At 41.4% G+C, this 24221-nt stretch overlaps 2 protein-coding genes across 3 annotated transcripts in view; one reads left to right on the forward strand and one right to left on the reverse strand.

Moving 5' to 3' along the window:
• The window catches only part of KLHL5 (kelch like family member 5), an 85049-nt gene extending 78756 nt beyond the window's left edge, over positions 1–6293 (forward strand). The window contains exon 11 of the mRNA XM_055246199.2: positions 6201–6293. Within this exon, the coding sequence (XP_055102174.1) occupies positions 6201–6254 (54 nt within the window). The 3' untranslated portion in view covers positions 6255–6293. The remainder of the gene's footprint in view (positions 1–6200) is intronic.
• The window catches only part of TMEM156 (transmembrane protein 156), a 203102-nt gene that overhangs the window by 153510 nt on the left and 25371 nt on the right, over positions 1–24221 (reverse strand). Inside the window, exon 3 of one of the 2 annotated variants that reach the window (XM_063619843.1) lies at positions 5752–5845. The exons of the other annotated variant lie outside the window; for it this stretch is intronic. Within the exon in view, the coding sequence (XP_063475913.1) occupies positions 5752–5845 (94 nt within the window). The remainder of the gene's footprint in view (positions 1–5751; positions 5846–24221) is intronic. 2 annotated transcript variants of the gene reach the window in all.

A 24221-nucleotide genomic window follows, 5' to 3' on the forward strand; every position in this document is an offset into this window, starting at 1 on the left:
GCTCAAGCGATCTTCTCACCTCCTCTTCCTAAAGTGCTGGGATTGTAGGCCTGGGTCACCACACTGACCTGGCGCAAATTTTGTGGAAGGAAAGAGGTCCCTGCTTAGTGGTAGCTGGAGTGATGAGGTTAGGGAGAAGCTGTCATTCAGAGCCGTCTCTGCAGTGACAAGAATAGCTGTGCTGTGTGAGAACTTCAGAGAAGAAAATGTTGGGTAGTAAGTTTGGCAAAAGCTGACCTACTTATTTTCTGATTCCGTATCAGAAACTCAATAGCAAAGCAGCAGAGAAGGACTGGCAGAGTGAGTTAATCCAGTAGAGAATCCCTTTACCTCAGAAACTTTCTGATCAATAAGGCATTGAGCAAAACAGTAGGGAGACTGAGATCCTATATAGTAATAGATGATAAAACGAAGGAGGGGAGAGAATGGTAGTTCCTTAAGGCCACATACGGGGGTATATTTTTGTATTCCCTGCAGCACTTAGCATTTTATCTATTGTTATACCTTCACATAACTAGCTTCCACTAATTATTCATTGAATATAAATATGAAGTAGATTTGCTCTTTTGAGGTAAACCGTCTCCGAGGTATTGGAGTGTGAGTTTATAGTATCCCAGATTCTGAAACACAGAACAGAAAGAATCCTTGCGGCTTCCTTGTTCACATGTTGGTGGGGGTGGACTAGGAGAAGGGTGGAAAGCCTGGGCGTGGAAGAGGGAAAGCCGGGATACCTTCAGAAAGTGAGTGGCCCAGGCTGACTGTGGAACACGTGCAGAAGGATGGAGGGAACTGTCTGCCAATTTATTGTTTTTAAAATTAATTTTATCATTAAAGTTTGTAATTCCTTGTTTCAAATTAAAAATGCCAGCCATTCAGTGCTAGCATAAAGACTGCTAGCAGAATAAATACAATAATAATAAAACTAATTTTTAAAATGCCAATCATGCCTTCTGTCTGTACATGACTAATATTATGGATGCTAGATGCAGTGGCTCATGCCTGTAATCCCAGCACTTTGGGAAGCCAAGGCAGGAGGATCACTTGAGGCCAGGAGTTCGAGACCAGGCTGGGAACACAGGGAGACCTCGTCTCTACAAATAAGTTTTTTAAAAATTAGCCAGGCATGATGGTGTGCACCTGTGGTCCCACCCACTCGGGAGGCAGAGACAAGAAGATTGTCTGAGCCTGGGAGGTCAAGGCTGCAGTGAGCTATGATCAGCCTGGGTGACAGAGTGAGACCTTGCCTCAAAAAATAAAAAATAAAATAAAATATATGGAGACACAGCAGCTGGTCACAAAACTGCCAGAAATACAATCAGCAAGCAGGCCCCCATACACTGAGTCTACCTGCTCCTCCCTCCCAACCTTGTTTAAGTAGCCATACGTATTGCTTGCAGCTAAAATACATTAACTAAGCGTTCTATTTTCTCTTCTCCCAGCAATATTACAACATATTTTCTTAAAAAAAAAAAAATTACAACTTTTTTTTTTTGACACGGAGTCTCGCTCTGTTGCCCAGGCTGGAGTGCAGTGGCGCAGTCTCGACTCACTGCAACCTCCCCCTCCTGGGTTCAAGTGATCCTCCTGCCTCAGCCTCCTGAGTAGCTGGGATTATAGGCATGCACCACTACATCCGGCTAATTTTTTTGTATTTTCAGTAGAAACAGTTTCACCATGTTGGTCAGGCTGGTCTCAAACTCCTGACCTCGTGATCCGCCCCGCCTTGGCCTCCCAAAGTGCTGGGATTACAAGCGTAAGCCACTGTGCCTGGCCTCAACTTTTATTTTAGAGTTAGGGGGACACAAGTGTAGGTTTGTTACATGGGTATGTTGTGTGATGCTGAGGTTTGGGGTACGGATGATCCTGTCACTTAGGTGGTGAGCACAGTAACCAATAGGTAGTTTTTCAGCACAGCCCCTACCTCCTTTCCCTCTCTAGGAGTCTCCAGTGTCTATTGTTCCATCTTTCTGTCCTCTATAACAGATTTTCAAATGTTATTGATATTTTACTCAATATTTGGGTTGTGGAAAAATTTTATAATTTATTTGCATTACATAAATCCTTCACAATGAGAAATAGTCATTGCAAAGATTGTACCAGATGATTGCTCAGATCCCTTCCAGCTCCAGTATTCACTAAGGTAGATTGAATATCACATGACTGTCTCTTGGGAACCCACCCAGCAACTATAACATCCCAGCCAGAACCTGGGTATGAATATGAATATGAATCCCAGCCAGAACCTGGAATGCCACAGGAATTGTTACCCCATTGCTTGAACTACAATCCAGTGATTCTCAACTACAGTGTCATGTAGGATTACTTGTGCCAAGACCAGCTCGGTCGGGGAGACCCTAATCCAGCAGCACTAGAGGAATTAAAGACATATATGCAGAAATATAGAGGTGTGAAGTGGGAAATCAGGGGTCTCACAGCCTTCAGAGCTGACAGCTTCAAACAGAGATTTACCCACGTGTTTATTAACAGCAAGCCAGTCATTAGCATTGTTTCTATAGATACTAAATTAACGAAAAGTATCCCTTATGGGAAACGAAGGGATGGGCCAAATTAAAGGAATAGGTTGGGCTAGTTAACTGCAGCAGGAGCATGTCGTTAAGGCACAGATCGCTCATGCTATTGTTTGTGGTTTAAGAATGACTTTAAGTGGTTTTCCACCCTGGGCAGGCCAGGTGTTCCTTGCCCTCATTCCCGTAAACCCATAACCTTCCAGTGTGGGCATTGTGGCCATCATAAACATGTCACAGTGCTGCAGAGATTTTGTTTATGGCCAGTTTTGGGGCCAGTTTATGGCCAGATTTTGGGGGGCTTGTTCCCAACAACTTGAAGAATTTTAAAATACATAGACGCCTGCACTTCACTCCAGGTGTGATATCTTGGGATGCCAATCCCAGCCAGAACCCAGGTGATTCTAATGTGCAGCCACCTTTAGGAGGATGACCAGGCCCCATTCCACACAATGGTGCTTTAGACTCCTCTCACACTGCGTCCCTGACTTACCAACTTCTTCAAATCTGGGCCCTTTGTGTTATTCCATGAGCAAACTTTTCAAGCACCCTCAAGCACGTTTACAAGAGCCATTTATTTACATAATTAGGAGATTACAAATCGTTCTTTTTTTTTTTTTCTTTTGAGACAAGGTCTCACTCTGTCTCTCAGGCTGGAGCTTAATGGTGTGATCTCGGCTCACGGCAACCTCCACATCATGGGCTCAAGCAATCCTCCTGCCTCAGCCTCCCAAGTACCTGGGACTACAGGCATGCACTACCATGCCTAGCTAATTTTTGTATTCTTTTTTGTAGAGATGGGGTATCACCATGTTGGCCAGGCTGGTCAAGAACTCCTGGACTCAAGAGATCTGCCTGTCTTGGCCTCCCAAAGTGCTAGGATTACAGGTGTGAGCCACCGTGCCCAGCCTGACATTACAAATCCTTTTTATCTGCTAAAGTTCCCTGAAGACAACTACTAGGTACTTTACTAGTTGTATTAAGCCAGTGCAAGATATACAATTTAATTTATTTTGAAACATCATACCATGTGGAGGTTTCTACTAATTTAGTTGAGCTTTCCCAAATTATACCAAATCAGTGAGGCCGACAATCATATTTTTGTAAAAGAAATGGAATATTTTCATCAAAGTTACTTAAAGAGATATTTGTGAGAGTCTAAAATGGATCAGAGCTTTTAAAGCCATGAACAACTCAGCAGACATTGGTTTCTGGGTACCATGTTTGAGTAGATTATTCAGAAGAATCATCCTGCTTAAAACAACCACAAATTCAGAATGAAACATAAAATATGTTGCCTTTAAAGCATTAAAGCACAGACAAAATTTTCAGGATTAAGAGGACAAAAATCTAAGTGAAAGCCAACCAGGTGCAGTGGCTCATGCCTGTAATCCTAGCACTTTGGGAGGCCCAGGCAGGATCGCTTGAGCCCAGGAGTTTGAGACCAGCCTGGGGCAACATAGTGAGACCTGTCTCTACAAAAAATACAAAAATTAGCCTGGTGTGGTGGTGCATGCTTGTAGTCCCAGCTACTTAGGAGGCTGAGGTGAGAAGATTGCGTGAGCCTGGGAAGTTGAGGCTCCAGTGAGCCAAGATCACACCACTGCAGTGCAGCCTGGGTGATAGGAGCGAGACCCTGTCTCAAAAAAAAAAAAAAAAAAAAAAAAGAAATCCAAGTAAAAGGAGAGAAGACTTGGAAAAATAGGCAGAGAACTGAAGCTCTTTTGCCCCAAGGGCATTTGTCAAACTCTCAAAAATTCCCCTTCGGTTCTGTTGACCTCCCAGGGGATGGGATAGAGAACTCAAAACCTAGGACCTGTCCAAGGTGGGAAGATCCTACTTCTACATAGCTGGGACCTCTAAGTACTACAGCTTCGAAGGTAAGGACAAACCGGAAGAACCTCTACCTCACTCCCCATTATCAGGAGACTACAAAAAAGGAAAGGAAATGCATTGGAATGTCTAGGATGATGTGACCACAAACCAGTCTCCCTGGAAAGCTGCAGCCCAGATTCACATTACTTGAAAAAGGAATCTGAATAATCCTATTTATTTAAAGAAAATCTTCCCACAAAGAAAACTCTAAACTGGGCGTGTTGGCTCACTCTTGTAATCCCAGCACTTTGGAAAGCTGAGGCAGGTGAATCACTTGAGCTCACAAGTTCGAGACCAGTCTGGGCAAAATGGCAAAACCCTGTCTCCACAAAAAATAAAAAAAGTGGCCAGGTGCCGTAGTGCACACCTGTAGTCCCAGCTACTTGGGAGGCTGAGTTGGGAGGCTCACTTGAGCCCAGGAGCAGAGGTTGCAATAAGCCGAGATCACCCCACTGCACTCCAGCCTGGGTGACAGAGTGAGACCTCATCTCAAAAAAAAAAAAGAAGAAAGGAAAAGAAAACTCTAGGCCTTGGTATTTTCATTGGCATTTGCTACCAGTCAAGGAAGACTATCTTTCTGAAATGTATTTAAGCAGAATAATAAACGCCCACAGAAAATAGCACAAGGGAAACACCCTAGCTACACAATTCCAGTACATTTCTCATTCATATTCCCTTCAACAATGCTAAAACGTGTTCATTTCATTACACTAAGCAATTCTATAATTACTCAAAATATGGTGAAAGACTTTCTTCTCATTCTGTCTAGTCTTTCATATTGCTCACTAGATTGACTGCCATTACTATAATCTGTTAAATAATGAGCATTTCAGAAACTATTATAATACCTAAAAATATTAAATGATAGTCTATTCACAGGAATCAAAACTACAGTACATCCACATCTGCATACTGGTGACAAGTCGTCTGACCATAATAAAATAATAACAATATTATATATTTTAATAGTCATAATTTTAAAATTATTCTCTCTTGTTAGTAATAAAAATTATTCAGGTCAATTTTTCTTTGGCTTATCAAGCAGATGTTTTAGATTATATCAAAGTGTTAAAAATTATGCCAACTTATGATTCTTGGTTGTTTGCTGATACTGCATAGTTAATGCTATTTAGCATATTGTCATTTTTTCCAACTAATTACATTGTGCTTTAAGATTTGAGCTAAAGACTTTTTGCACTGAATTATCTACATTCATATAATAACCTGTGAGTATAGAATCCCAGGGAGCCAGGTAGAACTATTCAATTAAAGTTCATGATAAAAACGTGACAAGTATTACTGGAATAAGGAATATACTTAAAATTAAGGGTTTCATCTGTATGACTCACACCTGTAATCCAAGTGCTTTGAGAGGCTGAGGCAGGAGGATTACTTGAGGCCAGGAGTTCAAAACCAGCCTGGACAACATAGCGAGACCCCATTTCCTAAAAAAAAAAAAAAAAAGTTTTTAATTAAAAAAAATTTTTTTATCTGTAGTAAGGCAAAGTTCCCAAAAAAATACATATTTAAATAAGCACCTTTCTGAAGGACAAAGATAGAGAAAAATGCCCAAGATAAGATTATACCTCAGCATTCTAGGTCAAAAGACCTAGAAACTATAGCTCTGTAGTCAGCAAACTGCAGCCCACAGGCCAACTCTGTCTGCTATTTGTTTTTATAAATAAAGTTTTATTGGAACACAGACATGCTCATTTGTTGATGTCTGTAGCAGCTTTCGTGTTATGACAACAAAGTTGAATAGGTGTAACAGTGACTATATCATTTTCTTGACATTTACAGAAAACATTTCCAACCTGTGCATGGGGGATCATTCTTCCATCACCTAGAATATGAGGCCTCTGAGAAGATGATAATGAGGGAAAAAACTGCAAAGAAAATGGTAGCAAATACTAGCAAAGAAAATGGTAAGCCAAGGTAAAGCTTCCAATGATAAGAAAGTAATTGAAAGAAGAGAGCATGGGGTGAAAGACTGAGGAATGAGGGCCTGAACTCCACATGTCAGGGCCACCCTGAGAAAGTCTCTAAGAGCCTCTGAGAAAGTTTTCTCTGGGTCTGAAAACAATTAGGGACTATCTTAGCTGTGGAGGCACCTAAGTGAAATTGAGTTAAAAATTCATATTTTACTAAATTGCTTTAGACTTGTTCATTTGATTATTTTAACATAGGGAGGTTGAGTCAACTTGATTATGTGACAAACACTGTGCTAAGCATTTCATATGTGTGTTAACTCATTTAATTTTTACAACAGCTGTATGAAGTAGATATGACTATTCCCAGTTAACGATATGCAAACTAGCTAGTAAATGTCAGAGCCAAATTTCAAAACCAACCAGATTTGTATGACCTTAGAGCCCTCTAAAAAATCTTTCCAAGATTGCTACATGGAGGTGAGTTTAAGCTGTCTACATTACACAGGATGATACATACTTGATGCCAAGATACGTCCTCACCACATCTGTGCTACATTTTAAGTTTTTACTTTTAGTGAGTAGAAACAGGCTATATAATTCTGTCTATTGTGTGCCTGAATGGATACACACACAGAGAGCTTTCATAAGTGCCTTTCTATTTTCTTTTTAAATATGTTCTGTGAAAGGACAAAAGAAGGGCATTTTAGAAAGGATGGCATAGTTAATGACTTGGGTGCAGAGGGCTGTTGCTGTCAATAAAGCAGAGAGCAGGGACGCTGAGTAGAGCAGTCATGAATGGAAATGAGATGATGAGCCATTAGCAGGAAGCCATAAACCCATTATTAGAAGTTTCATGTCATTGAAGGGAGCCAAATGCTTTACAATTCTAAGGACTATGAATAGCCACCTAAGGAGGATGCGTCTGCTGCTGTGATGTATCAGACAGAGTCCAATTGGGAGACAGAAATCACACGGTAATCTGAACAGGGAAGATTTTAAATAAATAATCATGTCCCATGACAGAGGATTGGACTCAGAAAGGATTGGCTGGTTATCAGAATCTGAGATTTGCTTTTGCCCTACTGGAGCTAATAAGCTGACCTGTTATGGTTTCATGGACGCTGGCAGAAGACATCCATGGGTTGAAGAAAAAGGATTTTATTACTGAAGGCACAGAAAGCAGTAGGAATATAGTGTTGGGGTCACTTCCCTGTGCCCTTCAATTCCCACAGGAACAAGAGAGAGGATCCCAGGTGAGAATCTACGGAGCTTGAGAAATCCATTACTTTTATAGTAAGTGGTAGGCTATCCTGCTCTTTGTCCTGGAGATTTCTCGCTGCAAACACAACCCTGAGAAATGGCCCAGGTAATCAGTAGTGGGCGGGGACGCTCAGAACCCGCAGCAGATTGCCTCTCCCCTTCCTTCTGCAATGTCTCCAGCACCCTCTACCGACAAAATTTAGCATTGTGCAGGCTTGCAAAGGAGAAAAGGGCTCATGTCCACGTTGACTGAGCAGGTAATGAAGACTGGATTTGTAGATCAGAAGCACTAATTAAAAACTGGTGTGGGCCGGGCGTGGTGGCTCACGCCTGTAATCCTAGCACGTTGGGAGGCCGAGGCGGGTGGATCACCTTAAGTCAGAAGTTTGAGACCAGCCTGGCCAAGGTGGTGAAACCCTGTCTCTACTAAAATTACAAAAATTAGCCGGACGTGTTGGTGCGCTCCTGTAATCCCAGCTACTTGGGAGGCTGAGGCGGGAGAATCGCTTGAACCTGGGGGGCGGAGGTTGCAGTGAGCCGAGATCACACCATTGCACTCTAGCCTGGGCAACAAGAGAAAAACTCCATCTCAAAAAACAAAAAAACTGGCGTATATGTTTATCAGCAGTACCAGACACCGCTGAATTATGATATGGTCCAAAAAGGGACAGTGATTCAATTCATTCTAACGTGTGTGTGTGTGTGTGTGTGTGTGTGTGTGTGTGTGATCGCCACTATGTTCTCAGAGCTAAGGTAGCTAAAAGACACGAAAAAAATCTACTCAAAACATAGATAGTACTTAAATAATTTAAAGTTTATTTTTAAAAATCATTTCCCTTCCTTAATTATAGATAGATATAGATATAGATATAGAGATAGATATAGATATAGATATAGATATATTTTTTTTACTGAGTCTTTCTCTGTCACCCAGGCTGGTGTCAGTGACATGATCTCTGATCACTGCAACCTCCACCTGCCGGGTTCAAGCGATTCTCCTGTCTCAGCTTCCCGAGTAGCTGGGATTACAGGCGCCCACCACCAAGTCCGGCTAATTTTTGTATTTTTAGTAGAGACGCGGTTTCACCATGTTGGCCAGGCTGGTCTCCAACTCCTGACCTCAGGTGATCTGCCTGCCTCAGCCTCCCAAAGTGCTGGGATTACAGGCGTGAGCCACCGCGCCTGGACCCTTCCTTAATAATTCAATCCTAAAGCTATTAGGTAGAGTATCGGAAGGATGGCATCCACAGTGGTGTCGAGAGGACTCGTGGTGACCCAATGTGGGGTATTGGAGTCCAAGCGGGGTGAAGAGGGTGGGCTACAGGGGGGTGACCTGGCACAGGGTCTCAGACCCCCATCAGAGTAAGGACAGCATCCACACAGCACGGCAGCCTGGCCCGGACTGTCAGAGCCTGAGTAGGATGAGGGATATATCCACACCTGAGAACAGCCCAGCACCTGGGGGATTAGAGACTGGGCACGATGGGGAAGGTGCCTGTCCAGGGGACAGCCTGCAGTGGCTAGTGAGCCAGGGCCCAAGGAGGGAGAGGACAGCACCCCTGTGCATGGTGTGGGCTTTCAGAGCCCAAGCATTGCAAGGAGGCCATCCACGATGGAGAACAGCCTGGAAAGGAGAGTGAGGGCCAAGCAGGAAAACATGGGCATCTGGGCCGGAGTGGGTGTGGCAGCAGAAATTGGAGATTGTTTCCATAGAAGATTGATCAAACTAGTAATTATCTTAAGGAAAATGAAAGACAAGCTTTTCGCTGTTGGAGAAGGAAGTTACAAATACAGCAGAGGAAAAGGAAGGATGATCCCTGTGGCATTGAATTGGAATTCGACATATTGTTGTAAACTCATGGTTTTCAAGGTAGAGAGAGATAATAGATTAATAAATAAATATGCAAATATGTGCGTGTGTGTGTGTGTAGAAAGATAGGTAGACAGATACAGACCAACAGATATTCCTTAACTCTGAACTGAGCCAGCCTGAGAATAGCAATAAACACACCTTATGTCCAGGTCTTGGCTTCTAAATACCACTTTTTACAAAAAAAAAAAAAGAATGATCTTCACTTTGGGAGGCCAAAGTGGGGAGGATCATTTGAGCCCAGGAGTTTGAGACCATCCTGGGCAATATAGTGAGTCCCTGTCTCTACAAAAAATAAATAAAAAATTATCTGGGCATGGTGGTGCACACCTGTAGTCCCAGCTACTTGGGAGGCTGAGGTGGGAAGATTGAGCCCAGGAGGTCGAAGCTGCAGTGAGCCATGATCATGTTGTTGCACTCCAGCCTGGGTGATGGAATGAGACCCTGTCTCAAACAAAAACAAACAAACAAAAATAAAGAATCTTGGAGAAATGGCTGATTCCAGAGCTGGGGCATGGAAAATGCAAGGTGAACCGGGAACATCTTACCATCTAACCAAAAAACGAGGTTGTGCTCAAAGACTGATGAAGACATGTCAGAAAGACATTGTGGCCCAGTTGGGTGGGCTCCCACTGGCCAAATAGGAGACAATTTAAGCATAAAAATAAATAAGACCTAATATCCAGCATCTATATGGAACTTAAACAAATTTACAAGAAAAAAACAACTCCATTAAAAAGTGGGCAAAGGACAAGAACAGACACTTTTCAAAAGAAGACATACATGCACCAAGAATCCATGAAAAAAAGCTCAGCATCACTGATCATTACAGAAAAGCAAATCAAAACCACAGTGAGGTACCATCTCACACCATACTATTATTACAAAGTCAAAGAATAACAGATGCTGGCAAGGAAAAAGGAGCACTTATACACTGAAGTGCTCCTTTTACACACAAGTGAAAAAGGAGCACTTATGCACTGTTGGTGGGAGTGTAAATTAGTTCAACCATTGTGGAAGACAGTGTGGGGATTCCTCAAAGACCTAAAAACAGAAATACCATTTGACCCAGCAATACTATTACTGGGTATATACTCGAAGGAACAGAAATCATTCTGTTATAAAGACATATGCACGTGTATGTTCATTGCAGCACTATTCACAATAGCAAAGACATGGAATCACCCTAAATGCCCATCAATGATAGACTGAATAAAGAAAATGTAGTACATACACACCATGGAATATTATACAGCCATAAAAAAGAATGAGATCATGTCCTTTGCAGGGACATGGATGGAGCTGGAGGCCATTATCCTTAGCACACTAACACAGGAACAGAAAATCAAATACTGGATGTTCTCACTTATATGTAGGAGCTAAATGATGAGAATTCATGGACACATAGAGGGGAACAACATACACTGGGGCCTAATGGAGGGTGGGAGGAGGGAGAGGGTCAGGAAAAATAACTAATGGGTACTAGGCTTAATACCTGAGTGATGAATTAATCTGTACAAGAAACCTCCATGACACAAGTTTACCTATGTCACAAACCTGCACATGTACCCCTGAACTTAAAATAAGTTAAAAAAATTAAATTAAAAAATGAGAACCATGAACTATAACCATTTGAATAAAATAGGAACACATATAAATATAAATAAATACATAAATTGAAAGTTTGATGAGGAATAAGATGTCTACATCGTTTTAAAGTAGCTCTCCCCAAATATTTACTTTTTTCAAAGGTCAGAGAGTAACTTTCAGTTGAGAAGCCTTGCCGACATCACCTTAATTAAGTCATCAAACTGCACACCATCAGCTGGGCGTGGTGGCTCATGCCTGTAATCCCAGCACTTTGAGAGGCCAAGGCAGGTGGATCACCTGACGTCAGGAGTTGGAGACCAGCCTGCCCAACATGGTGAAACCCCCACTCTACTAAAAATACAAAAATTAGCTGAGCATGTTGGCAGGCACCTGTAATCCCAGCTACCTGGGAGGCTGAGGCAGGAGAGTTGCTTGAATCCAGGAAGCGGAGGTTGCAGTGAGCTGATCACGCCACTGCATTCCAGCCTGGGCATCAAGAGTGAAACTCCATCTCAAAAAAAAAAAGCCCATCATCAATATTGGGACAAATGAAAATCTTGCCTAAACTATGGAGACAGTAAAAAGATTGGTGGGCACTAGGGGTTAGGGGAGAGGGAAGGATGAGCAGACAGAGCACAGGGTTTTTTCAGGGCAGTGAAACTATTCTGTATGACACTATAATTATGGGTACATGTCATTATGCATTTGTCCAAACTCATAGAATGTACCACACCAAGACTGGACCCTAATGTAAACTGTGGACTTTAGGTGATGATGCGTCAATGTGGGCCTCAGTTGTAACAAATGTAGCACTCTGGTGGGGGATGTCGATAATGGGGGAAGGCCATGCATGTGTAAGGCAGGGGATATATGTGAACTCTGTACCTTCCGCTCAATTTTGCTGTGAACCTAAAAAACAAAATCTATTTCTTTAAAAAATCTTACTCCACATGATAGGATGCAATGAGAGGATGCAATAGTATCACTTCTGTGATGTTGCTGCCAAAGATGCATAATGTGGATCTAATCATGATAAAACACCAGACAAACTAAAATGCAGGTCATCCTACAGAATAGCTAGCTTGGAACTTTCAAATGTGCTAAGGGACAAGATTTGAGGAAAGACTGAGTAACTGTCCTAGGTCGAAGACAAAAGAGACATGAGGCCGGGCGCGGTGGCTCACACCTGCAATCCCAGCACTTTGGGAGGCCGAAGCAGGCAGATCACTTAAGCTCAGGAGTTCAAGACCAGCCTGGGCAACATGGCAAAACCCCATCTCTAAAAAATATACAAAAATTAGCAGGGTGTGGTGGCACATGCCTGTATTCCCAGCTACTTGGCGGGGGCGGGGCGGCTGAGGCAGGAGGATTGCTTGAACCCAGGAGGTCGAGGCTGCAATGAGCCAAGATCATCCCACTGCACTCCAGCCTCAGTGACAAGGTGAGACCCTGTCTCAAACAAAACAAAACAAAAAAGAAACATGACAGCTAAAAGCAGTGCATAATCCTGGATTGAATCCTTTTGCTATAAAGGACATTATTGAAACAACTGTCAACTTGAATGTCTCTGTGAATTAGATGATAGTAATGTATCAATGTTTACTGCCTAACTTTTATGATTGCATTATGGTTTTATAGATAAGTGTCTTTGTAGGAAATACAAACTATTTCAGGGTGATGGACCAGCATGCTGGCAACTTATTCTCAAACAGTTCAGGGGAAAAGGTTTATTTAAACTATACTCTCAATTTTTCTGTAATTTTCTATTGGTTCAAATTTTGGTTAAATAGTAAAAAAACAAAAATAGGCCCATTTTCAGGCTTGATACATGTTCTCCACGTCCTAGGCTTCCTGCTTCCAGCTTCCACACAGCAAATATTTTTGTCTTCCTCAGATGCATAAGAAACATTAGTAGAGTTGAGAATAATCTACAAATAATTGATTATTGAAAACTGTACATCTGATCTCAGAATTGCCAATGAAGGTTCTCTGCACATTACCTCATCAAGTCTTTCATCCCAGGGGTATGAGATGAATTTTATGAAAATGATCCATACTTGTGACATTGCAAATGAAGCAGATAAAATTCTATTTTCCATTTGTTCCTTTTGGGGAATTCTTAGAAGTAAATTGATACCCTTCCCTGTGGAAGAGATAAGAGAAAAGTGAATGAAGGTTTGAAAAGAAGCACTGAGACCTTCAAAATTATCATTTTTATGAGTTTAAGGTGATATTTACATTAAAATAGCATGCCAGTGATGAGCCAATGAAGGGAAAAGCTTACTTTTCAGTTATGATTTCCAGGGCAGAGGAAAAGTAACAAGGAGACAGGGTCAAAGGAAGTGAGAAGATGAACAGAACTTTTAAAGTTTAAACTTAAAGAATAAAAACACAAGAGAACCAGAAACAGGTTCAATTATGCTGAATACTCTATTTCCCAAACCTATCTTCCACCTGTCTCATTAATGTCTATATTTCTGAGCTATATTAAACATTCCACCTCCTTCATTCCCACCTTCATTATTTTTTAGTCTTTTTTTTTCTTTTTTTTTTTAAGATGGAGTCTTGCTTTGTTGCCCAGGCTGGAGTGCAGTGGCATAATCTCGGCTCACTGCAAGCTCCGCCTGCCGGGTTCATGCCATTCTCCTGCCTCAGCCTCCCGAGTAGCTGGGACTACAGGCACCCACCACCATGCCTGGCTAATTTTTTGTATTTTTAGTAGAGACGGGGTTTCACCATGTTAGCCAGGATGGTCTCGAATTCCTGACCTCGTGATCTGCCCGCCTCAGCCTCCCAAAGTGCTGGGATTACAGGCGTGAGCCACCAAGCCCAGCCTATTTTTTAGTCTTAAGACAGGGTTGACGGTGGGTGTGGTGGCTCACACTTATAATTCCAGCAATTTGAGAGGCTGAGGCAGGAGGAACACTTGAGCCCAGGAGTTTGAGATCAGCCTGGGCAACATAGCAAGATGCTGTATCTATTTAAAAAAAGAAAAGAAAAAGAGGGTGTTGAGGCTAGCAGCAGCCACAATTCGACTATATGAAGGTGTTGTGCTACTGAATCATGAGAGAACATGAGCAACTCGTTTAGAATTCAGTGGGCAAAAAGAGACAATTATATTGTCTTCTAAGTCTTTCTTTGAAAATATTGTTTTCATGATTCTTGTAACCAAAGTACCCTATAAACAATTATTTTTATCTCTGAGCCATTATCACTCACAACCACCTCCACCATTCTGTTATGTTTAGCATGCCGTGAAATCACAAACTACACAGGATCAACTGCTTTTCGACAACATCTGAATCATGACAGAGAAATTAGAAAAATAAAATGTCTGAGTTCCAAATAAAATTAAAATACAGTATATTCAAACTCAACATTTTAAGGAAATAATTGTATTTCCCTTTTCTTTTAAAAATTGATTTATTTATACAAAAATTAGCTGGGCATGGTGGTGGGCACCTGTAATCCTAGCTACTCCAGAGGCTGAGGCAAGAGAATTTCTTGAACCCGGGAGGCAGAGGTTGCAGTGAGCTGAGATCACGCCATTGCACTCCAGCTGAGCGACAAGAGCAAAACTCTGTCTCAGAAAAAAAAAAGATTTATTTAGAGAAATGTGGGATACTTCTTCGGTAAAGTCAGTATTCCTGAAAGACAGTATTTTCTCTCTTAAAAGACTGCATCCACTCTGGAGAAGCACCCAGCTGTTCCTTTTGAAACTAAGCATGGACTCATCCTATGATCCAGCAAGGGCACTGTTGGTGTCACTCATGGTGTACCAGAGAAAATGAAGACTGACCCCCAGCACCTTCATTCATAACGACCCAACACTAGGAACTACCCAAATGTCCTGTAATGGTGAATGGTTAAAGAACCTATGGGACATCCATACCATGGAATATGATCCAGCCATAAAATGGAACAAACCTTTCACACAGGCAACAACTTAGAGGAACCTCAAGGAAATTATGCTGAGTGAAAAAACAAAAAAAAACCAAAAACAAAAAAAAAGCCAGTCCCAAAAGGGTACATACGACATAGTTCTATTGATGTAACATCCAAAAAAATAACATAATTATAGAGATGAAGAACAGCTCAGGGATTGTCAGAGGTTAGAGATATGGGGAGAGGATGAAGGTGGCTGTAGAGGGGTATCTCTAGGGAGTCTTGTGGTGATGGTGGTATAGTCTCTTGATTGTGGTGGTGGTTATGCAAGGCTATGGATGTAGTAAAATTGTATAAAGTTACACACACACACACACACACACAAGTGCATATGTAACTGGTGAAATCTGATTAAACTGTATGGATTGGACTAGTGTCAATTTCTTGGTTTTGATATTATATTACAGTTGTGATGACGTTAATATTTAGGAGGCTGAGAAAAAGGTACATGAGAATTTCCTGGACATTTCCTTGCAACCTCCTATAAATCTATCATTATTTCATAAGAAAAGAAAAAAAGCCCACATACACACATTAAATCTTTATATTTAAGGTGAGTTTTTGAAGATACAAAGACGAGCAGGGGAGCAGGGGAGGGAATCGCTAGCTGTTTGGTATGTATGGCGGCCACACCCTATGTATTGCCATAGCAATATGGCAGCATTTCCTATGAACAGCGTATTTTTAATATATTAACCAGGAAGATAAAAATGTGTTCTGTATTCAGCACTAGCCACAGAGTTTCAAAGACCTGATGGAACCAGTGTGTTCAGGCCTCAGCTCTGTGTTATACCTGCCAACCTTCTAAGGGTATGGATATCACATAGAAGAAATCTAAGGACAGGTTTCAGGGCCTTTGGTCATTCCTCAACCTGTCAGATCCTGAGTGTTTATCACAGAATGTTTCCGTAAATCAGTTACATGACTTGCCCACCATTTTCACTCCTCCAGAAGATATTTCCCAAACAATGACAACTCTTTCTAGGTTCCAAATATTATATCCATTGTTTGGCCTTAGTTTGTGTGTGTGTGTGGTTTTTTTTTTTTTTTTGTCTGTTTGTTTTTTGTTTGTTTGTTTGAGATGGAGTCTCGCTCTGTCACCCAAGCTGGAGTGCAGTGGCGCGATCTCAGCTCACCGCAAGCTCCGCCTCCCAGGTTCACGCCATTCTCCTGCCTCAGCCACCCAAGTAGCTGGGACTACAGGCACCCGCCACCACGCCCGGCTAATTTTTTGTATTTTTAGTACAGACGGGGTTTCACCGTTTTAACCAGGATAGTCTCGATCTCCTGACCTCATGATCTGCCTGCCTCAGCCTCCCAAAGTGCTGGGATTACAGGCGTGAGCCACTGCACCCAGCCTTGTTTGGCATTTTTAAATACCACTAGAGTATCCTTATATCTTTTTATGAAGAAAAATCTAGATTTCTGGTATGTTTTCAAAACCTGAAGTCTCTAGCTACTTGTAACATTTTCACATCTCTTTTGCTGATTTTTCCTATTCTCTTAATTTTTAAAAAACTTTTTTTATTTCATTAGCTTTAGGGGTATGAATGGTTATGGGTTCCATGGATGAAGAGTTGTGAATTCTGGGCTTTTAGTGCACCAGTCACCCCAGTAGTGTACATTGTACCCAATAGGTAGTTTTTCACCCCTCATCCCCCTTCCACCCTTCTCCCCCTTTCTTATTTATTTATTTATTTATTTTTGAGCCAGAGTCTCGCTCTGTCACCCAGCCTGGAGTGCTGTGGCATGATCCTGGCTCACTGCAACCTCCACCTCCCAGGTTCAAGTGATTCTCCTGCCTCAACCTCCCAAGTAGCTGAGATTACAGGCACGCGCCACCACGCCCAGCTATTTTTTTTGTATTTTTAGTAGAGACAGGATTTCACCATGTTGGCCAGGCTGGTTTTGAACTCCTGATCTCAAGTGAGCCACCTGCCTCAGCCTCCTGAAGTGTTAGGATTACAGGTGTGAGCCACCGCGCCCGGCCCATCCTCCCCCTTTCTGAGTCTCCAGTGTCCATTATAGCACTCTGTATACCTTTGCATACCCATAGCTTAGTTCCCACTTGCAAAAACATGCAGTATTTGGTTTTTTGTCCCTGTGTTACTTCATTTAGGATAATGGCCTCCAGTTCCATCCAAATTGCTGAAAATACATTATTTGGTTCTTTTTATGGCTTAGTAGTATTCCATGGTATATATACACCACTTAAAAAAAAAATAGAGACAGGGTCTCACTTTGTTGTCCAGGCTGGTCTCAAACTCCTGGCTTCAAGGGAGCCTTCTGCCTCAGCCTCCCAAAGTGCTGGATTACAGGCATGAGCCACTGTGCTTGGCCTATATACATCACACTTTCCTTTGTCCACAAGCTGATGGGCACCTAGGTTGATTCCATACCTGCAATTGTGAATTGTGCTGCAATACACATTCTTTTTGATATAGTAACTTCCTTTCCTCCTTTTGGCATGCTTCTCCTCTGTCCTTTTGGGAAAGGCAGTATCTTCAATATTTTTAGCCTCAGAAGACATGGCCAGAAGTTTTGAAATCACCAGCATGTATTATTGACACAAGGGATATCCCTTGGTCCCTGAGTGCTCCCCAGTGAAGACCTAAACACAGAGTTTAAAAAAAATTAAAATTTCCAGATACAGTATCTTCTTAGATGTATTCAGAATGCGGGCAAGTCACAGCTTCTCCCTAAGGCTAGTTATGGGACAAACGAAAAGCCTGGATCACAGAATTAAGTTGATTCAACAGGTGTTTTATGACAAGTTTTAATCTGATTTCCAGAAAAGCTAGTTTTTTGAGGTTTTTTTTGTTTGTTTGTTTTGCTTTGTTTTGTTTTGTTTTTGAGACAGAGTCTTACTCTATCACCCAGGCTAGAGTGCAGTGGCGTGATCTTGGCTCACTGCAACCTCTGCCTCCCGGGTTCAAGCGATTCTCCGCCTCAGCCTCCCGAGTAGCTGGGATTACAGGCGCCCGCCACCACACACCACTAATTTTTTTGTATTTTTAGAAGAGACGGGGTTTCACCATCTTGGCCAGGCTGGTCTCGAACTCCTGACCTCATGATCCACCTGCCTCCGCCTCCCAAAGTTTGGGATTACAGGTGTGAGCCACCGTGCCCAGCCAAACAGCTAGTTTTCTTTAATCAAGAAAAATCACATTAAAAGTAAAGATTTAATGTTTGTAGATAGGTTTTTTTTTAATTAAGGCAAAATTCACATCTCATAAAATTAACCATTTTAAAGTGAACAATTCAGTAGCATCCAGTACATTCATATTGTTGTGTAACCAATACATCTAGCTCCAAAAGGTTTTCATCATCCCAAAAGAAATACCCATACCCATTTAGCACTTACTCCCCATTCTTCCCTCCTCTCAGCCCCAGCAACCACCAATATGGTTTCTATTTCTAGAAATCTACCTATTCTGAATATGTCATATAAATGGAATCATACAGTGTGACCCTTTGTGTCAGGCTTTCTTCATTTAGCATGTTTTCAAGATTCATCTATGATGTAGCATGAATCATTACTTCATTTCTTCTTGTGGCTGAACAATATTCCATTGTATGTGTGTTATTCAAGGACCTTTGGATGATTTCCTCCTGTTAGCTATTGTGAATAGTGCTGCTATGAACATACATGTACAGTATTTGTTTAAGTATCTGTTTTCAATTCTTTGAAGGTATATCACCTATGAATGGAATTGATGGGTTATATGGTAATTTTATGGTGTTTAATTTTTTGAGAAACTGCCAAACCAGTTTCCACAGCAACAGAGCCATTTTACATTCCTGTGCATTGATTTTTAAAAACAGAAGCTATGAATCTTCAGAAATGAAGTAGGCTTTCCATCTGCTTCCTTGGATTTGGCATACTCTAGAATAAATCGGTGGTTCTCAACTCTGGCTTGACGACATAGGGAGCTCAAAAAGAAGAAGGTAACAGGCTCCATCTCTAGAAATTCTGTTTATTTCTAATAAATCTGGGTTGAGCCCATGCCACTCCAAGTGACCCTCAAGTAACTCTAATGGCTGCCAGGATTGAGAACTACTACTCTATATGAACTCAGGGGAAGTAGTGCAAGAATTTTTTCCCTACAGAATAGGAATAATTAAATTGTCATGGAAACAGAACTCATTTCCATTTCTTAATTTCCTTGGCTGTTTGATTCACAGCCGTGTATCTGCACCTAGAATCATTCTTGGCACAGAATTGAACAAATATATTGGCTTAATGTTGAATATCCAGTTTTATTTTAAGCTTAAATGGATCATATAAAACAGCAATTAATAATTTTAAATGACATCAGTATTTTTAGCTACCAATAGTTAGAAAACCAGAAGGAAACCTGAAATTCTCTGGTTAGATATTATTTTTAAATACACTATCTTTCTCTAGTTATTAATTATGCTTTTTAGACTTTCTGTGTAATATTGGTAGAAAATGATTTATTTCCTCAAATAATCTTTATTTTATTTTTTATTTTTTATATTTTTTTGAGATGGAGTCTCACTCTGTCGCCCAGGCTGGAGTGCAGTGGTGTGACCTCGGCTCACTGCAGCCTTCACCTCCCAGGTTCAAGTGATTCTCCTGCCTCAGCCTCCCAAGTAGCTGGGATTACAGGCATGCGCCACCACACCTGGCCAATTTTGTATTTTTAGTAGACATGGGGTTTTACCATGTTGGCCAGGCTGGTCTCGAACTCCTGACCTCAAGTGATCTGCTCACCTTGGCCTCCCAAAGTGCTGGGATTACAGGCATGAGCCACTGTGCCCAGCCTAAAATAGCCTTTATTTTAAAGTATGCAAGCCTAAATGATAAATTGGAAGCAAAAATGTAAGATGATCAAACAATCCTGACATATTCTAGAATTGTAGCATGCAATTAAAAAAATCCCTATATTTATATTTATTTATTTTTATAATGTGAATTCTATCTAAATGTCCCAGTTCTGTACTTACTATTAAATGTGATTTTTCTTCAGCCCCAATTTCGCAGCTATCCCCCTTTCCCTTACCTTGGAAACTCTTCCTCCCCCACTCCAATCCCCGTGAATACATTTTTCTGATTTGCAGCAAACCATGCTATTAATTTTTCCAGTATCTTTCTGTTGAGCTTCACATAATCTTTACCAGTTTTTATAGCAGAGTCTGACAAATATTACTTTCTTATAATGCCATCCTTTCCCAAAGAAATTAGAGGTTTCTGAAAATTACTATAACAGGTATTTATTTATACTTAAATAATCAATTTTAAATTGCATAGCTATTAAAAAGCTCTGTGCTCTTTAGAATCACCCTTACCGCCCCACCCCCCTCCACACACACACACACACACACAGGTTGTATAATGGCTTCACTAACTCTTCAATGAATATCTCCCAAACAAGTGGATGCCAGATTCTTTCCCAGAGGCCAGGTTTCATCATGTTCCTGGTTCTTACATTTTAGAATAGGAAGCTGAATTTGCCTTTATATCCAAAAATTATACTTACAAAAGATTATTCAGATAAGGATAGACTATCTGCAAAGGACACAAATATTTTCAAAAGAATAGCACGAATAATATCTTTAAGTTTCAAATAAATTATATTTCAAATGACTTTAAAATAACTGTTTTGTAAGTTGGCCAAATCTGAAGATATTTCTCCAATTAAAAACAGAAACTAAGCCTGGCACGGTGGCTCACACCTGTAATCCCAGCACTTTGGGAGGCCAAGGCGGGAGGATCACTTGAGCCCAGGAGTTTGAGACCAGCTTAGGCAACATGGCAAAACCCTGTCTCCACAAAAAAAATACAAAAATTAGCCAGGCATGGTGGTGTGTGCCTGTGGTCTGAGCTACTTGGGAGGCTGAGGTGGGAGGATCACCTGAGCCTGGGAGGGCAAGGCTGCAATGAGCTGTGATCACGCCACTACACTCCAGCCTATGTGACGGAATGAGACCCTGTCTCAAAAAATAAATAAAATTTAAAAAGAAAGAAAGAAAGAAAGAAAAAGCTCTATACTTATTTGTTGGAGAACCTAAAACACATATATCCACAAGGACATCTTCCTCCAGTGGGTCATCATCATCTGGAAAATAGTGACTTCGAATATCTTACTACAGGGAGAGTGTGAGAGAGAAATGGAAAGAGATAATGCTAGACCCAGATAAACACAGTCTTTAGCAAATCTGGCCACATTTGCTGAAATAAGAATTCTGTCCGTTGAACTTCAGTGGCCTCCTGCCATTTTCTTCCTCTTGATTTTTATCTATCAGGTTAACGTATCTAAAGCATTATAGCAAATAGATCTTGATGACCTCATCAAGGGTAACTGTATCTTGATCCCTTGGCTATATTAAATAAGAGGTACTAACCGCAGAAGGAATGAGAAAATGAATGAATGAACAAATGGACCCAACTGTTTCGTCCTAGGACTGCCCAGAGAAGGTGAAGCAAGTAGAGTCCCTGGCGATGTGTAAGCATAAGTAGCAGATGCTAACCAGATGTCTCAAACGAAGCCTTGGTGATCAGATGGAAGACCTCAAGGGAAGGGAGTGACAATGACAGATACGGGGAATCCTCAGACCGGGGTTGGGGTACAAGTGGGAGTTACTAGCGGGCTGACTTTGACAGTGTGGTCACAGGCTACAGAGGCATCAGGTGTGGTGTGCTCAGGTGCATGGATGAAGCTGGAAACCATCATTCTCTGCAAACTAACACAGGAACAGAAAACCAAACACCGCATGTTCTCAGTTATAAGTGGGAGCTGAACAATGGACACAGGCAGGGGAACATCACACACCGGGGCCTGTTAGGGGGTGGGGAGAAAGGGGAGGGAGGGAGAGCATTAGGACAAATACCTAATGCATGCAGGTCTTAAAACCTAGATGAAGGGTTGATAGGTGCACCATGGCACATGTATACCTATGTAACAAACCTGCACGTTCTGCACATGTATCCCAGAACTTCAAGTAAAATTAAAAAAAAAAGAAGTATAGACTCTCTGAACATCAGGCTGGACTTCAAAACTAGGATACTGAGGTTAGAAACTAAGTTATTTCATGCTCTTAGCAAAAATGGGCAGGACCAAGATACTGATCATCAGAGCCCCCTGACTGTCAGAAGGTAGGGAGAAAATTCAGCCACCCGAGCTGCATCACCCAGTCTCTGAATGCTAACCAGCTCAGGGCTTCAAGCATGTAGTTCAAAGAAGATCACTCCAAAGGATATGTGGACAGATAGGAAGGAAATGTGGACAGTTAGCACAGCACCAGGCATAGAACTGGCCCTCAAAAAATATTTAAGCTCATGTGTCAGAAAGGAACCAAAAGTCATTTAATCCAATTCCATCAGTATCAGTTAGAATTCGTGTAGGCTGCTTGTAATTGAAAGTAACATGGCTTAAACAAGACAATGGTTAACTTTATCTGTGTAAAATAAGCCCATATAAGTGGCTTTTGAAAATTGATATAACGACAATGAATGTAGATAATTACAAAAAGATAGGTGCAGCACCAGACAGGGCCAAATTCTCAGCACTGAAACAACCAAGGGAAACTCTCTACCTAGTTGGTGACAAACCAGTTCTAACTTCTGAGATCTTAATTTTTTTTTTATCCTAATCCTAAGGAGTCTTGCTCTGAAGATTAGGGTTCAGTCCAAGTGGGGGCGGGGGATGGAGAGGGAGGAAGGGAACTACAGCTCCCATCTCCAATCCCTCCTATTCAGTTATTACGTCAGATCTGCCCAGAGGAACTCTACTGTCAGTCTTCAAGTACAGATATCTTGGACAGAAATCAACTTTCACAAATTTTCACTTTAGATACAAGAACCACAGGTAAAGGCCAGGCATGATGGCTCGCTCCTGCAATCCCAGCACTTTGGGAGGCCAAGGAGGATGGATCACTTGAGGTCAGGAGTTTGAGACCAGCCTGGCCAACACAGTGAAACCGTCTCTACTAAAAATCCAAAATTAGTCGTGTGTGGTGGTGCTCGCCTATAATCCCAGCTACTCGGGAAGCTGAGGCAGGAGAATTGCTTGAACCCGGGAGGCAGAGGTTGCAGTGAGCCGAGATCATGCCACTGCACTCCAGCCTGGGTGACAGAGCAAGACTCTGTCTCATTTAAAAAAAAAAAAAAAAAATCAAAAGGCTATTTCTAACAAAAGAGACAACTTTGGCCACTGGAGAACGTAAAGGAGGGGAAAAACACCTCAGTTTACCAAATTATGCTTTAAAATTACAAATTAAACATCAAAGAAGTTTCCAATGATGTTTGTTCCTCTTCTCAAATGTGCTATTGGAATTGATTTTTTTTTTTACTAGCCTAGGGCAAAGAAGAGCTCTGCTTAAATGGGCCAAGCACATACAAACATGCCAAATGGGCACTCTACTCCAACAAACTGTGAATTTAAAACAGCACTAGGTCCCAGGGACAGTAAATAAAATCATAATTATATAAATTTATTAACTTCTCCCTTTTCATACATTAGATAGGCTGCTCAAAAAGACAGATGAATCCAGGAACATTAAATATAAATTATAGGAAATAAAATGGGGATCTGGCAACTATGGTTAGTGTTGCATCAGATATAGTTTCTGTATTAGATCTTTGTAAAATGCTCCTTGAGTAGTATGCCATGATTGGTCTTACTTAGTAAGTTACTTACTAACTTTAACTTATTGGTATTAAAATACCAATAAATCTCAGCTTCAAACAATAGTCAGAATAGAGACTGCACTTTACTTTCATTGTCCTGCCATAAAGATATTTAAATTCTCTAATGTGTGTTATAATCTGATAAATAGTGTTTAAATAGGTTGCAGTTTCTCATTTTATTGATGACAGGCTCATTAAGGATGATTCAGAAACCATAATATTAGAAGTTCTGTCTTCCTTCATTGCTTTCATGACTGAACGGAACACGGCACTAAAGAGAAGTACAGAGAAGTAATCTGCCCATAGAGACACAGCTCAAATCCAGAGAAGTAATTTACCCATAGAGACAAAACTCAAATACAGATAATGTGGCTCTAGCACCCTGGCTCCTAACCACTCCTCTGTGCCGCATTAGAAATAAGAATATTGGCCGGGTGCAGTGGCTCACACCTGTAATCCCAGCACTTTGGGAGGCCGAGGCGGGCAGATCACAAGGTCAGGAGATCGAGACCATCCTGGCCAACACGGTGAAACCCTGTCTCTACTAAAAATACAAAATAATTAGCCAGGCA

Source organism: Symphalangus syndactylus, chromosome 16, assembly GCF_028878055.3.
Source record: "Symphalangus syndactylus isolate Jambi chromosome 16, NHGRI_mSymSyn1-v2.1_pri, whole genome shotgun sequence".
Lineage (NCBI taxonomy): Eukaryota > Metazoa > Chordata > Mammalia > Primates > Hylobatidae > Symphalangus > Symphalangus syndactylus.